General features: G+C 52.1%; 2 protein-coding genes across 3 annotated transcripts in view; one reads left to right on the top strand and one right to left on the bottom strand.

Annotated features, from left to right (window-relative positions):
• Positions 1-97: 97 nt before the first annotated feature.
• Positions 98-4,112, bottom strand: LOC101064143 (lamin-L(III)-like). 2 transcript variants are annotated; one of them, XM_029832272.1, is made up of 12 exons: positions 3,562-4,112; positions 3,084-3,240; positions 2,880-3,005; positions 2,629-2,799; positions 2,206-2,331; positions 1,897-2,117; positions 1,609-1,825; positions 1,432-1,539; positions 1,086-1,202; positions 907-1,017; positions 544-600; positions 98-348 (listed from the first exon to the last, which is right to left on the bottom strand). In XM_029832272.1, the coding sequence occupies exons 1-11, from the start codon at positions 3,951-3,953 to the stop codon at positions 565-567; spliced, it is 1,782 nt and encodes a 593-aa protein (XP_029688132.1). In that variant the 5' UTR covers positions 3,954-4,112; the 3' UTR covers positions 98-348; positions 544-564. The 2 variants fall into 2 exon arrangements, with proteins under 2 accessions (XP_029688132.1, XP_003976315.2); XM_003976266.3 differs by lacking the exon at positions 544-600.
• Positions 4,113-5,115: 1,003 nt separating this feature from the next.
• LOC101063916 (elongation factor-like GTPase 1) overlaps positions 5,116-15,642 on the top strand; it is a 23,349-nt gene continuing 12,822 nt past the window's right edge. The window contains exons 1-15 of the mRNA XM_011617192.2: positions 5,116-5,177; positions 5,397-5,485; positions 9,857-9,924; positions 9,998-10,082; positions 10,147-10,280; positions 10,417-10,554; positions 10,644-10,849; positions 10,966-11,089; positions 11,241-11,320; positions 11,433-11,569; positions 11,652-11,774; positions 11,836-11,935; positions 13,055-13,488; positions 13,602-13,765; positions 13,929-14,055. Of these exons, the coding sequence (XP_011615494.2) occupies positions 5,410-5,485; positions 9,857-9,924; positions 9,998-10,082; positions 10,147-10,280; positions 10,417-10,554; positions 10,644-10,849; positions 10,966-11,089; positions 11,241-11,320; positions 11,433-11,569; positions 11,652-11,774; positions 11,836-11,935; positions 13,055-13,488; positions 13,602-13,765; positions 13,929-14,055 (1,996 nt within the window). The 5' untranslated portion in view covers positions 5,116-5,177; positions 5,397-5,409. The remainder of the gene's footprint in view (positions 5,178-5,396; positions 5,486-9,856; positions 9,925-9,997; positions 10,083-10,146; positions 10,281-10,416; positions 10,555-10,643; positions 10,850-10,965; positions 11,090-11,240; positions 11,321-11,432; positions 11,570-11,651; positions 11,775-11,835; positions 11,936-13,054; positions 13,489-13,601; positions 13,766-13,928; positions 14,056-15,642) is intronic.

Raw genomic sequence — 15,642 nt, 5'->3', positions numbered from 1 at the left:
GAGCAACTATTCTATAACCCTAATTGTGATGACAACGTTTTAACTTGGTTTCATGAGTCGCTCGAAGATTCAACACAACAGAAAGATGAAACAGGCGTCGAGATCTATTAAACTTTATTTTACACTCACCCGCACACACATTTAAAAGAAACAGTTCAAAGAAGGTCAACAGTCGGCCTCGTGTTCAAACATCAAGGCAACGCCTCGTGCAAATAAAGCAACTCTACGGGAAACGTGGGGATCCTGAGCGGCTCCAAGGCTTCAGGTCCATCCCATCTGCTCCAGGCTCTCAGGGATGAAGAGGAGGACTCCTCACATGACGGCACAGCTCCCCTCCTTGGACAGGTCCTGAAAGAGGGACAACGGAGGGTTAATGTCTCCATCAGCAGCACCGGAGGCAGGAACAAACTCCAGCGAAGCTCAGCACACGATGGGTGGTGGAGGAGCAGCACGTGGTGCTCGAGCAGCACGTGGTGCTCGTGCACGTTAGCAAGAGATGGGGCCGAGCACAAACAGCAGCTCACGCACGCCAGCAGAACCTACTGCTCAGGTGGCGTTCTGCCCTCAGCAGACAGAACAGCACTTCTTCTTTTTCTGGGGCTTCAAAGTCGGCATGAAAAACAGAAGACATCAAACTTCATCATTCAAGTCTGAGGAGCCGCCGACATTCATCATCTTTGGTTCAGGTGGCGTTTAACGGCCCGACGTTCACAGTCTGTCGTCATGGAAACACAACGCCGTAGACTGGCTGAAGACTTCCTGTTGTGCTGAGGATACTCAGACTCTACTGGAGACCCTAAAGTCTCCTGCTCCCTTCCAGAACCAGAGAAATGCTCAGCAACATTGGAGTCTGAAGGAACTCATCATCTGTGTGGAGGCTCCTCCTTCAGAAGCAGCTTTGTTTACCTTCCTCTGGAAGTGCTGGAGGGGAGCGCCTGCAAGCACGTCTTCATCAAAGTCCAGCTCGGCGTCCTCGTCTGCTCGGCTCTGCAGGCTCACTCTGCGCTCGGCCACTTCCTGGTGAGGCGGTCACACCGTCAGCGGGGCAGACTTTAACGTGCGAGACGATTGTGAGGGACCGTCACCTCTCGGTTGGGGTTCAGAAGGCTGACTCTGACATCAGTGATGGGGCCCCAGCTTCTGTGGCTCTGCAGGACCAGGTCCCCTGGATCAGCTTCCGCCTCTGCAGCCGCCGCCCAGATCTGAGGCACAATCGACACCTTTTTATTTAAGGGAGAGACACGCGAGCCCAGAAGGTTCGGGCTCTTCGCCTGCTCCTCCGCTAGTTTAGCCAACAGAAGCACGACCAGTTAAAATCAGTCAAAACTAGAAACTCTTGGGAAAAAAAAAACGTTCGTGTGTGAAGAAAAGATGTGAGGTCACCAGCAATCATTGTGTGTGTGTGTGTGTGTGTGTGTGTGTTCTACCCACTGTGAGGGTCCGACCAGCTTCCAGGATGCAGGAGGAGGGAATGTGGAAGGAGATGTCCCCAGAGAGGGGGTAGACCCTGCGTACCACCCAGCCTCCGAGTGGCTGTTCCTGAGAGAGAAGCAGCGTCACCCTGGTGTCAACACTGGCTGAAACCTCCTCCGGGTCACCTGCCCTCACCGTGTCCGAGTGGTTTTTGAGTCGGACGTATTTCCCGTCCACGTCCACCTCTGCTACGCTCACACAGCCTTTCTGGGAGGAGCGGCTGGACAGTTTACAGGCAGGAGAACCTCCCGAGACACCCTCACGCTTCCTCTTCTTCCCTCGGACTTTGCATCCGTGCTCGTGGGTCCGCGCGACGCTGCTCGGCTGAGACGGACTCGGAGACAAATGTAATCTAGGGGAAAAGGAACAAGTGATTAAGGAGGGGAGGGGGACACGGGAAGGCCGAGGAGATCACCGTCCCACCTCTGCTCCTCCACCTCCAGCATCTTCCTGTAAGCATTGATCTCCATGTCCAGAGCCAGCTTGACATCCAGCAGGCTCTCGTAGTCCTCCAACTGGCTGAGCATCTGACTCCTCATGTTCAGCAGCTCCTCGTCCTTCTGATGAAGCTTCTGCTGCCACACGTCTCGATCCCTGTCCAAGGTCCTCTGCAGATCCTGGCAGTGAGCCTCCAGCACCATTTTCTGGCGGGTCAAACGTCTGGGTTAGACGGGTTCATGGTGAAGCGTCTGCTGCCCTTTCCCCACCCGGGTCAACACCAAGTGTCCTCACATCTTTCTGCTGCTTGTGCAGCTGCGCGCTGAGGCTCTCCACCCTCAGCCGGATGGTCTCCAGCTCCTCTCTGGTGGCCGACGCCGCGTCGCTTTTCTCCGACGCAGCCTGTTCAGCAGTTTGCAGCTGCGGTGAGAAGGTGACGGTCACTGAAGCAGCAAAGCTGAGCAGCAGAACCCCCCCTCCCCCCCCAGTAGGACTCTTCACCAGCTGGACCACTCGGCCTTTGGCCAAAGCCTGGAATCATCTCAAGAACAAAGGTCTTTGTGATTTAATGATCTTTGGGAAGTGCCTTGAACCCTCTCCATGCCCCCACTTCAGGGCTTACCTACAGACCCATAGCATCAATAATGCTTGAATAAGCTAGCTAGTCAGCTATCACCATCTCATGCACGCTCCTGAAGGCATCGTCAGTGTTGTCACCCTTGAACTGAAGGTCTTGTGCATCTCCTCTTTGTACTCCAGCAGCTGACGCTCGTGGTCCTGCCGCAGCTGCTGCATCGCTTCTGCCAGTTTGCTCTCAAACTCCCGCTGACGGCCAGAGTCCACCTCCACCAGGCGGCTCTCGTGGCGGCTCCTGACCTCCAAGAGCTCCTACACACAACACACGTCAAAAGATTTAAGGCCGTTTTTCAGAAAGGTCCCCAGTGACACCGATGGCTGGCATCTGGGACCTGCTCACTGATGTTCCTCTGCAGTTCCAGCTGCTCTTTAAGCGTTTGCACTTGGTTCTCCATCTCCACCCTCCTCAGGATCTCAGAGGTTAGCTGCTTCTTTGAATCGGACAGAACACCCTCCATCTGCACACACACACAGGTCTCCGTTACAGAAGTCACATCCTTGTGAGCTCCACGGCTGCCGTTTGTGCTCATACGTACGTTTTCCAGCTGGTTTTGGAGATCCGAGAAGGCGCCGCTGAGGTTCCTGTTCTCAGACAGAAGTTTGCTGTACTCTGCATCCTTGGAGATGAGAGCCGACTCAATGTTCCTCCACTGGGCCAGCGCGTTGGTCAGGTCACCCTCCTTCTTGCGGCACCTGAAGAACAGCAGCGTTTTTAATAGCAGCACCACTAAACACGTTCTCAGGCAAACCCAAACCCCAATGTCTGTCCGGGGGACGTTTTAAAGGACCCGGGGGGCAGCTCAGACCATCAGGTCCCCCTTAGATGAGGCCCGTCCCAGTTGGGCTGCTGGCTGGCTCCCCAGCACGGACCTGCTACTGAGCAGGTCTCTTCCTTCCATGACTTTTGGTGTTCAGAGGTTCAAGACTTTCTTCAAGTTTCACTACATCTTGAAACAAGATGCTTCAGCGAGACAAATGTACGTGGAAACTAAGAGTTCTGGAGGACGACGCTACCTGACTTGAAGCTTCTTATTGTCGTCGCAGAGGTTCCCGCAGTCGATCTGCAGCCGGGCCTTCTCCCCGGCCACCTCATCCAGAGACCTGCGGACGTCGGCCAGCTCCTCCTCATACAGCCGCCGCACGTTGCCCATCTCGCGGCTCTTCGACTCGTCCTTCTCCTCCAGCTGCAGCAGCATGCACGAGCGCTCGCTCTCCAGCTCCTGCACCCGCTGGATGTAGTTGGCCAGGCGGTCGTTGAGGTGCCGCAGGTCATCCTTCTCCTGGCTGCGGCTCTGGCAGGTGGGGCTCATGCTGGACACGTGCAGGCCGGCGGCCGCGCTGCGGCGGCTGGCGGAGCGGCTGGAGCGCGCGCTCGTTGCGGCGGGTGTGGAGGTGGCAGAGGCCATGACGCTTGTCCCGATGTCCAGTGGCGACAGGAGCTCCTACAGAACCATGCGACCGCTTCCACAAGTTCCGGCGGTGGCTGAACTGGTCCAATGAGCGTCAAGGATCCGAGCGGCCGCCGCGGCACGTTGACAGCGCGTGAAGCTCACAGCTGATCTGCATCACGCTTGACGAGCTCCAAACGAGGTGCTCGGTGCACTTCCGGGAGGGGTTCGCTTTTCAAAATAATGCCCCAAAATACACCTCGGAGCGCTTTGTTTTAATGTCGTCACACGGTCCGACACCACGAGACACAAACAACAAAATTCAAGAAAGTTCAAGAACATGACACTAAATACCCAAACTATTGAATAAATAGAGCGTGTGTGTGTGTGTGTGTGTGTTCGTGTGTGTGTGTGTGTGAGAGAGAGAGAGAGAGAGAGCGAGAGAACAACGTTTATGTTGAAGCTTTACACCACCTGGACTTCCGGTACATCTGCATATTCAGTGTAGCTTGACGGAAGTGACGGGCTCGTTAATGACGTCAGCTGATAGCGATGACTGGTCAGAAACCAGAGCTAAATTCACTGGTCACCAGATTTATTTAGGAGGTTGTTTGTTCTCTTGAAGTTTAACATATAAAAGAATAAAGGAGCATGTGTTGTAAACTGCATCATGCTGATACTTGAATCAAACTGCTGCGTTGCTATGGTGATCAGGTAACTGATCTTACTGTGTATTGATGCAGTTCCACATGTCCGGATGCTTTCGGCTCACAAAATAGGTGTCAAGAATCGAGGGCGTTTATCCAGAGTCATTATATTCTTCCAAGTATGAAATTACAAAATGATGGGACTAAGGAGCACATAAATTCAAATATAGCTGACTAAATTAGGCAAAATGAACCTGTGAACCTTCAGCTGGGTTAGGTTTAAAACTGCTTGATCGATGGTTTTATGACTGCTTTAAAGCAAATTAGCAAACACAAATAATTTATTCACTGATAAAGAACTGGAAGAGTTAAAAGTTCCTAATTTAAGGCCACACATGAATTGTGATATCTCTCCATGACCAAACATAATCGCGTTTTATTTTTAATATGAACATGTTAAACGCTCTGAACTGTGGAGTCGCGAGTTCTCCTTTTTCCGACACATCGAGAAGGCACCACCAATGTGCTCAAGTGGGCGTGGTTAGTGTCTCCATTAACTTCCGGGTAAACAACGTGAGGAGCGTTGATGCGGAAAGTATGAATTTACTCTCTTTTCTGACTGTATTTGCTTTAGTACAGTAAAGCTTTTGCCTTATTCCTCCTCACTATAAAGCATCAGCTAATTTTGTTAGCACACAGCAGATGTCACGGGTGCCGCTTGTCCCGTGTCTGACTGGATCCTCAGAATCGACAGAACCGACTGAATCGGGAGCGACCGACCGGTGTATGAATGAGCGCCCTGTTTCTGTTCCAGGAGCCCCGGTAGCATGGAGAAAATCACCGCCCTGCAGAAAAACCCTGCCAACATCAGAAACCTGTGTATCCTGGCCCATGTGGACCACGGTCAGTGTCCGCTCACCCGCAACACGCGCACACGAGACACGCACGCGTTCACAGGCTCAGGAAGCCGCGCACACCCAGTGTCAGTTATTACAGTCCCATCCAGGTGTGTGACTGTGTGTGTTAGTTATTACAGTCCCATCCAGGTGTGTGACTGTGTGTGTTAGTTTTTACAGTCCCATCCAGGTGTGTGACTGTGTGTGTTAGTTATTACAGTTCCATCCAGGTGTGTGACTGTGTGTGTTAGTTTTTACAGTCCCATCCAGGTGTGTGACTGTGTGTGTTAGTTATTACAGTCCCATCCAGGTGTGTGACTGTGTGTGTTAGTTATTACAGTCCCATCCAGGTGTATGACTGTGTTAGTTATTACAGTCCCATCCAGGTGTGTGACTGTGTGTGTTAGTTATTACAGTCCCATCCAGCTGTATGACTGTGTGTGTTAGTTATTACAGTCCCATCCAGGTGTATGACTGTGTGTTAGTTATTACAGTCCCATCCAGGTGTGTGACTGTGTGTGTTAGTTATTACAGTCCCATCCAGTTGTGTGACTGTGTGTGTTAGTTATTACAGTCCCATCCAGGTGTGTGACTGTGTGTGTTAGTTATTACAGTCCCATCCAGGTGTATGACTGTGTTAGTTATTACAGTCCCATCCAGGTGTGTGACTGTGTGTTAGTTATTACAGTCCCATCCAGTTGTGTGACTGTGTGTGTTAGTTATTACAGTCCCATCCAGGTGTATGACTGTGTTAGTTATTACAGTCCCATCCAGGTGTGTGACTGTGTGTGTTAGTTATTACAGTCCCATCCAGGTGTGTGACTGTGTGTGTTAGTTATTACAGTCCCATCCAGGTGTATGACTGTGTTAGTTATTACAGTCCCATCCAGGTGTGTGACTGTGTGTTAGTTATTACAGTCCCATCCAGTTGTGTGACTGTGTGTGTTAGTTATTACAGTCCCATCCAGGTGTGTGACTGTGTGTGTTAGTTATTACAGTCCCATCCAGGTGTATGACTGTGTTAGTTATTACAGTCCCATCCAGGTGTGTGACTGTGTGTTAGTTATTACAGTCCCATCCAGTTGTGTGACTGTGTGTGTTAGTTATTACAGTCCCATCCAGCTGTATGACTGTGTGTGTTAGTTATTACAGTCCCATCCAGGTGTATGACTGTGTTAGTTATTACAGTCCCATCCAGGTGTGTGACTGTGTGTTAGTTATTACAGTCCCATCCAGTTGTGTGACTGTGTGTGTTAGTTATTACAGTCCCATCCAGGTGTGTGACTGTGTGTGTTAGTTATTACAGTCCCATCCAGGTGTGTGACTGTGTGTTAGTTATTACAGTCCCATCCAGGTGTGTGACGGTGTGTGTTAGTTATTACAGTCCCATCCAGGTGTATGACTGTGTGTGTTAGTTATTACAGTCCCATCCAGGTGTGTGACTGTGTGTGTTAGTTATTACAGTCCCATCCAGGTGTGTGATGTGTGTGTTAGTTATTACAGTCCCATCCAGGTGTGTGACTGTGTGTGTTAGTTATTACAGTCCCATCCAGGTGTATGACTGTGTGTGTTAGTTATTACAGTCCCATCCAGGTGTGTGACGTGTGTGTTAGTTATTACAGTCCCATCCAGGTGTGTGACTGTGTGTGTTAGTTATTACAGTCCCATCCAGGTGTATGACTGTGTGTTAGTTATTACAGTCCCATCCAGGTGTGTGACTGTGTGTTAGTTATTACAGTCCCATCCAGCTGTATGACTGTGTGTGTTAGTTATTACAGTCCCATCCAGGTGTATGACTGTGTGTTAGTTATTACAGTCCCATCCAGCTGTATGACTGTATGTGTTAGTTATTACAGTCCCATCCAGCTGTATGACTGTGTGTTAGTTATTACAGTCCCATCCAGGTGTATGACTGTGTGTTAGTTATTACAGTCCCATCCAGCTGTATGACTGTGTGTGTTAGTTATTACAGTCCCATCCAGGTGTATGACTGTGTGTTAGTTATTACAGTCCCATCCAGCTGTATGACTGTGTGTGTTAGTTATTACAGTCCCATCCAGGTGTATGACTGTGTGTTAGTTATTACAGTCCCATCCAGGTGTATGACTGTGTGTGTTAGTTATTACAGTCCCATCCAGGTGTATGACTGTGTGTGTTAGTTATTACAGTCCCATCCAGGTGTGTGACTGTGTGTGTTAGTTATTACAGTCCCATCCAGGTGTGTGACTGTGTGTGTTAGTTATTACAGTCCCATCCAGGTGTATGACTGTGTGTTAGTTATTACAGTCCCATCCAGCTGTATGACTGTGTGTGTTAGTTATTACAGTCCCATCCAGGTGTATGACTGTGTGTTAGTTATTACAGTCCCATCCAGCTGTATGACTGTGTGTGTTAGTTATTACAGTCCCATCCAGGTGTATGACTGGTGTTAGTTATTACAGTCCCATCCAGCTGTATGACTGTGTGTGTTAGTTATTACAGTCCCATCCAGGTGTATGACTGTGTGTTAGTTATTACAGTCCCATCCAGCTGTATGACTGTGTGTGTTAGTTATTACAGTCCCATCCAGGTGTATGACTGTGTGTTAGTTATTACAGTCCCATCCAGGTGTATGACTGTGTGTGTTAGTTATTACAGTCCCATCCAGGTGTATGACTGTGTGTGTTAGTTATTACAGTCCCATCCAGGTGTGTGACTGTGTGTGTTAGTTATTACAGTCCCATCCAGGTGTGTGACTGTGTGTGTTAGTTATTACAGTCCCATCCAGGTGTGTGACTGTGTGTGTTAGTTATTACAGTCCCATCCAGGTGTATGACGGTGTGTGTTAGTTATTACAGTCCCATCCAGGTGTATGACGTGTGTGTTAGTTATTACAGTCCCATCCAGGTGTATGACGTGTGTGTTAGTTATTACTGTCCCATCCAGGTGCATGACGTGTGTGTTAGTTATTACAGTCCCATCCAGGTGTATGACGTGTGTGGTAGTTATTACAGTCCCATCCAGGTGTGTGACTGTGTTAGTTATTACGGTCCCATCCAGGTGTATGACTGTGTGTGTTAGTTATTACAGTCCCATCCAGGTGTATGACTGTGTGTTAGTTATTACAGTCCCATCCAGGTGTGTGACTGTGTGTTAGTTATTACAGTCCCATCCAGGTGTGTGACTGTGTGTTAGTTATTACAGTCCCATCCAGGTGTGTGACTGTGTGTGTTAGTTATTACAGTCCCATCCAGGTGTGTGACTGTGTGTGTTAGTTATTACAGTCCCATCCAGGTGTATGACGTGTGTGTTAGTTATTACTGTCCCATCCAGGTGCATGACGTGTGTGTTAGTTATTACAGTCCCATCCAGGTGTATGACGTGTGTGGTAGTTATTACAGTCCCATCCAGGTGTGTGACTGTGTTAGTTATTACGGTCCCATCCAGGTGTATGACTGTGTGTGTTAGTTATTACAGTCCCATCCAGGTGTATGACTGTGTGTTAGTTATTACAGTCCCATCCAGGTGTGTGACTGTGTGTGTTAGTTATTACAGTCCCATCCAGGTGTGTGACTGTGTGTGTTAGTTATTACAGTCCCATCCAGGTGTGTGACTGTGTGTGTTAGTTATTACAGTCCCATCCAGGTGTATGACGGTGTGTGTTAGTTATTACAGTCCCATCCAGGTGTATGACGGTGTGTGTTAGTTATTACAGTCCCATCCAGGTGTATGACGGTGTGTGTTAGTTATTACAGTCCCATCCAGGTGTGTGACTGTGTGTGTTAGTTATTACAGTCCCATCCAGGTGTGTGACTGTGTGTTAGTTATTACAGTCCCATCCAGGTGTGTGACTGTGTTAGTTATTACAGTCCCATCCAGGTGTATGACGTGTGTGTTAGTTATTACAGTCCCATCCAGGTGTATGACGTGTGTGTTAGTTATTACAGTCCCATCCAGGTGTGTGACTGTGTGTGTTAGTTATTACAGTCCCATCCAGGTGTGTGACTGTGTGTGTTAGTTATTACAGTCCCATCCAGGTGTATGACGTGTGTGTTGGTTATTAGCTATATTACATTGTTATTACCGAGACTATGTCTCTCGGCTGGCCTGGGAACGCCTGGGGATCCCCCCGGATGAGCTGGAGGAGGTAGCTGGGGAGAGGGAAGTCTGGGCTTCTCTCCTTAGGCTGCTGCCCCCGCGACCCGACCCCGGATAAGCGGTAGAGAATGGATGGATGGATGGACATTGTTATTACCAGTTATTACCAGTTATTACCAGGGCGTTTGGGGCCAGGTCAATAATTCACAGCTCCAAACCAAAGTGCTGTTTGGGGAACTTGGATGTGTCATGAAGGAGGTTGTAGGACTCAGATGTTCTGGCCTCTGCTGCACCTGTGCAGGTAAGACCACGCTGGCGGACTGCCTGGTGGCCAGTAACGGGATCATCTCCAGCAGACTGGCGGGGAAGGTAAGCAGCTTCCTGCCGGGTCACACGGGGCTCCGAGGTGGGGCGGAGTGAGACTGATTTGCTGCTGTTTCAGCTGAGGTACCTGGACAGCAGAGAGGACGAGCAGATCAGGGGCATCACCATGAAGAGCAGCGCCATCTCTCTGCATTACCGCCACGGTAAGGACCTCGTGGCCGGGCCGTCCAGGTTCTGATTGATAGTGGAGGGTGTTTGTGGTGACAGGAGCGGAGGAGTACCTGCTGAACCTCATCGACTCCCCCGGCCACGTGGACTTCTCCTCTGAGGTGTCCACAGCTGTGAGGCTGTGTGATGGGGCCATTGTGGTGCTCGATGCTGTGGAGGGAGTGTGTCCACAGGTGAACATCACTGCTCTTTCTGTTTCACAACGTGCGTCTGGTCTCCCGAGGTGACCCAGCAGCTCTTGGTGGTCCAGAACGCCCGAGAACATTCATGAGCAGGACAAGGTTGCATCAGGTGTGTGTGTGTGTGTAGACCCAGGCTGTTCTACGCCAGGCGTGGCTGGAGAACATCAAGCCGGTGCTGGTCATCAACAAGATGGACCGCCTCATCGTGGAGCTGAAGCTCACATCCCAGGAGGCCTACAGTCACCTGCAGAAGATACTAGAGCAGGTGAGGGTGGGGCTTCCCTCCTTCTGAGGTCTGCTCTCTTTGATGTCCCGACGTCCTGACCTAGCTTGGCTTCACACCTGTGTTTGCAGGTGAACGCCGTGACGGGGACGTTGTTCACGTCTCGAGTGCTGGAGGAGCGTGCAGAGAAGGAGCAGAAGGAGGAGCCGCTCCCTGGAGGAGACCCGCTTTATGACTGGAGCGCTGGCCTGGAGGAGGTCGACGACTCCCACCTCTACTTTTCTCCCGACCAAGGAAACGTGGTGTTTGCGAGCGCCATCGATGGGTGGGGCTTCAGGTGAGGCGGAGCATGGCGACCGGTGCCGAGCTTCGGTATTATCGACGTTGACCTGCAGACGACTCCTGAGTGGTGGAGTCTCCGTGTGACCTGTGACCTTTACCTGTGCTTTGAAGCATCCAGCAGTTTGCTCAGATCTACAGCCAGAGGATGGGCATCAACCCCCAGGTCCTGCTCAGAACCCTGTGGGGGGATTTTTACCTCCACGCTAAAGCCAAGAAGATCCTGAAAGGAGCTCAGGTAACCGCCCCTAAACCAGCGCCCCCTGCTGGAGCCTCATAGGGAGCGTCACCTGAATCAGATGATAAACATAAACAAAGAAACACAACAAACATGAACAACAACAACACAACTGCTGAATATTCTCACTCGACTTTCTTCTTTGCTGCAGACAAAAGGGAAGAAGAATCTGTTTGTGCAGCTGGTGCTTGACAACATCTGGAGTTTATATGATGCTGTTGTGACCAGAAGGTGTGTGTGCGCGTGTGTGTGTGTGCGTGTGTGTGTGTGTGTGTGTGTGTGTGCCTCACGTGGTGGATGTGCTGCCGTCTGTGCTAACGTGTCGGTGGTGTTTTTCTGCCAGAGACCAGGAGAAGGTGGACAGAGTGATGTCATCACTGGGCGTGAAGGTGGCGGCCAGAGACCTGCGACACTCCGACCCAAAGGTCCTCCTCTCTGCCATCTGTAGCCAGTGGTTACCTGTTTCCCAGGCGGTCCTTTGTATCCTGGAATCTGGAGGGAAACGTTTGTCAGTGGACGGTGGACGTTTGTGTTTTGCCCAATTCCTGAACACACACTGCAGCGATGGTGTGTGAGAAGCTTCCCAGCCCCTTAGACATGACGGCCGAGAGGGTGGAGAAGCTGCTGAGTGTCGGAGCTCGAGGGTTTGAGGCTCTGCCTGAAGAGACCCAGCAGCTCAAGCAAGGTTGCTGTCTCTCACACACACACACACACACACACACACGTGTCCTGACTGTGTGTTCCAGCTTTCCTAGAGTGTTCCAGCCGGGAGGACGCTCCGGCCATCATCTTTGTGTCCAAGATGTTTGCTGTGGATGCCAGGATGTTGCCTCAGAACAGGCCCAGGTAAATCTGAAGCCTGAACCGATGGTTCTGTGTCGGTTCCCATCCTGGTTCCTGTTGTCTAGCACCCAGAGAACCACGAGGGGCAGTCTGCATCCGTTGGCTCGGGACCCGAGTGTCCCAGGAGGCCTGAACCTGGCCCAGGGAGGTGTCAGAGCTGAGCACAGCACCGAGGCCACGTCCTGACGCAGGTCTGATGGGAACCAAGAGCCACTTGAGCCCTACGAATGATCTGGCCGTGGTTCTGACCCGTCTGTCTGACAGAGGAGGCCGGTCTGCTGCTGCTCTGCTTCTCTGGACAGGGTTGAGTTCTAACAGCCAACTCGTGTCCGCTAGAACCAGAGCAGCAGCCAGATGTTCCCACAGCTGGACGTGAGACTGAGAAAGACCAGGTGGTTCAGAGGACGATGACAGAAAAAGGGCCAGCTTCTCTAGGCCCCTCACAGGCTACTGTTGGAGCTGGGATCAGGGGCCCCTCACAGGCTACTGTTGGAGCTGGGATCAGGGGCCCCTCACAGGCTACTGTTGGAGCTGGGATCAGGGGCCCCTCACAGGCTACTGTTGGAGCTGGGATCAGGGGCCCCTCACAGGCTACTGTTGGAGCTGGGATCAGGGGCCCCTCACAGGCTACTCCTGGAGCTGGGATCAGGGGCCCCTCACAGGCTACTGTTGGAGCTGGGATCTGTGTGTCTGTGGTTCATTTACATCGTTGCTTCAGGTCGTATCAATATTATATAATATATATAACTGTGTATTCCTGAGATATGAGGACAGAACTGGCATTAAAAGACGTGACTAGGACACCTGAGAGCCAGACGCTCTGACGTCTGAGCTGTCCTTAGCTTTGTCCTTGAGGTTCGGCTCTGTCTTTAGATCCCTCTGACTTTTCCTTCATTAAAAAGCAGCTAAATAGGTGGAAACTATATTTTCTGGTCTCCCTCCGCAGCACCGCCCCCTGCTGCTGACTCGCGGTAGTGACAGTCTGTCCTTCCTCAGGGTGAAACCGCTCCATCTAGTCCCTAAATATAAGATGAAAATGTTCATTTATGTTAATTAAAATGTTCATGTATGTCTGGATGCAGATGGTGGGTTGTGTCAGGACCTTCTTGTGTCTGTGCTCAGACCCCTGACTCAGGATCAGATCGCACAGCGGCGAGACGCAGCGAGACAGAGACACGCAGAGAGGATGATGGCCGCACCAGAGGGACACAAAGACCCGTCTCCCTCTGCACGTCCAGCCGCTGAGGACCCGTCTCCCTCTGCACGTCCAGCCGCTAAGGACCTGTCTCCCTCTGCACGTCCAGCCGCTGAGGACCCGTCTCCCTCTGCACGTCCAGCCGCTGAGGACCCGTCTCCCTCTGCACGTCCAGCCGCTGAGGACCCGTCTCCCTCTGCACGTCCAGCCGCTGAGGACCTGTCTCCCTCTGCACGTCCAGCCGCTGAGGACCTGTCTCCCTCTGCACGTCCAGCCGCTGAGGACCCGTCTCCCTCTGCACGTCCAGCCGCTGAGGACCCGTCTCCCTCTGCACGTCCAGCCGCTGAGGACCTGTCCAAAGGTCTTCAGCTGTTAAATATTAAGATATTAAATGTGATATTCAGATATTAAATGTGTTGCAGGAGGACAGTTTGATGTTGACATTCACCAAACATGTCCTTCTTTGTCTCTCAGCTATTTCAGAGGATCTGGCTCTGAAAGACTCCAGGACGCCGCAGGGAGAAGACCAGAAAGAGGTCTTCATTGCGTTTGCCCGAGTTTACAGCAGAACGGTCAGGAAAGGACAGAAGGTCTTTGTTCTTGGACCGAAGTACGACCCGGCCAAGGGCCTGAGTCTGGTGAGCCCACAGTCCTTCCGTCCTTCACACTTGTGTTTTGTTGCTCTCACCACGTCACCACGGACTGAACCTTCTCCCATCGACCTTGTTCCGCCGCTCCGGTGGCGTTCCAAAAGGAACATCCTTTTCTCTGATGCTTCCGTCCTCTGTCTCTGTTGTGCAGCTGCAGGGGGGCCCCAGCAGTTCGCCCGATGTGCCTCATCTCTCTTGCTGCTCCTTGGACAAGCTGTACCTGCTGATGGGCAGAGAGCTGGAGGAGCTGGAGGAGGTTCCTGCTGGAAACATCCTGGGTAGGTCTGCTCTCCCCACTTCATCACAGGGTCTTATGAGCATGTGTGGGTTTGGTACCTTGCTCAAGGGTACCTGGGCAGTGCTCTGAAGGTGTTCTGGCACCTCCCCCTGCTATCAGAACTCCCTCCATGTTTCGTCTGCACTGGGGCTGGAACCAGGAACCCTCTGCTCCTCCGCCCAGGTCCCAACAGGCTGAGCTAGCACCGCCCCTGGAGGTCACCTGAAGGTCATCTGAAGGTCCTTGACCTAATATTTAGTCCCACTACTAGTTTCTTTTAACGGGTTATAAAGCCGACAGCAGCAGCAGGGAGGCGGACCTTTTGGGAGTGGACAAAAAGACACGTGACATAAAGCAGTCTGGGACACCTGGACTTGTGCTAACTGATCCGAGGACGCGTCTGCTCTCATTAGAACTGGACGGCGTTTCTGAGGGGGTCTGGTTCTGTTGCTCCAGTTTGTGGGGATTAAGCAGATTTTGGCTGGTCTGTCGTCATCCAACCACTGGCGCTTTGACAAATTGGCCCGTCTGTCCCTCAGTCGTCCTTGACACCGTTTCCAGTCCAAGTCCGGCCCTGCTGAGCTCCCAGAGTCATCAGACATGGTGCTCTTCATGCGTCCTTCACTGTCAGACCTGCTCCTCTCCTGTCCTGTCCTGTCCTGCTGCTGTCCTCACTGTCCTGCTCCTCTCCTGTCCTGTCCTGCTCCTCTCCTGTCCTGTCCTGCTCCTCTCCTGTCCTGTCCTGCTGCTGTCCTCACTGTCCTGTCCTGCTCCTCTCCTGTCCTGTCCTGCTCCTCTCCTGTCCTGTCCTGCTCCTCTCCTGTCCTGTCCTGCTCCTCTCCTCTCCTGTCCTGTCCTGTCCTGCTGCTGTCCTCACTGTCCTGCTCCTCTCCTCTCCTGTCCTGTCCTGCTGCTGTCCTCACTGTCCTGCTCCTCTCCTCTCCTGTCCTGTCCTGTCCTGCTGCTGTCCTCACTGTCCTGCTCCTCTCCTCTCCTGTCCTGTCCTGCTGCTGTCCTCACTGTCCTGCTCCTCTCCTGTCCTGTCCTGCTGCTGTCCTCACTGTCCTGCTCCTCTCCTGTCCTGTCCTGCTCCTCTCCTGTCCTGTCCTGCTCCTCTCCTGTCCTGTCCTGTCCTGCTGCTGTCCTCACTGTCCTGCTCCTCTCCTGTCCTGTCCTGCTGCTGTCCTCACTGTCCGGCTCCTCTCCTGTCCTGTCCTGTCCTGCTCCTCTCCTGTCCTGCTCCTCTCCTGTCCTGCTCCTCTCCTGTCCTGTCCTCTCCTCTCCTCTCCTGTCCTGTCCTGCTCCTCTCCTGTCCTGTCCTGCTCCTCTCCTGTCCTGTCCTGCTGCTGTCCTCACTGTCCTGCTCCTCTCCTGTCCTGTCCTGCTGCTGTCCTCACTGTCCTGCTCCTCTCCTGTCCTGCTCCTCTCCTGTCCTGTCCTGCTCCTGAAGGATCTCCTCTGGCCTACCGAAGGAAAGGGTCCTCCAGTGGCTCCTGGCCTCCCCCACATCCCAGTGCTTTGACTCTCACACGGTCCTGACCCATTCTGAGCTACTGGTTACCGGTCCAGGGTGACTGGTTCTGAGCAG

Source organism: Takifugu rubripes, unplaced genomic scaffold, assembly GCF_901000725.2.
Source record: "Takifugu rubripes unplaced genomic scaffold, fTakRub1.2, whole genome shotgun sequence".
NCBI classification, from domain to species: Eukaryota; Metazoa; Chordata; class Actinopteri; order Tetraodontiformes; family Tetraodontidae; genus Takifugu; species Takifugu rubripes.
The sequence above is the reverse complement of the archived record's forward strand: the minus strand, read 5'-3'. Positions and strand labels throughout refer to the sequence as shown.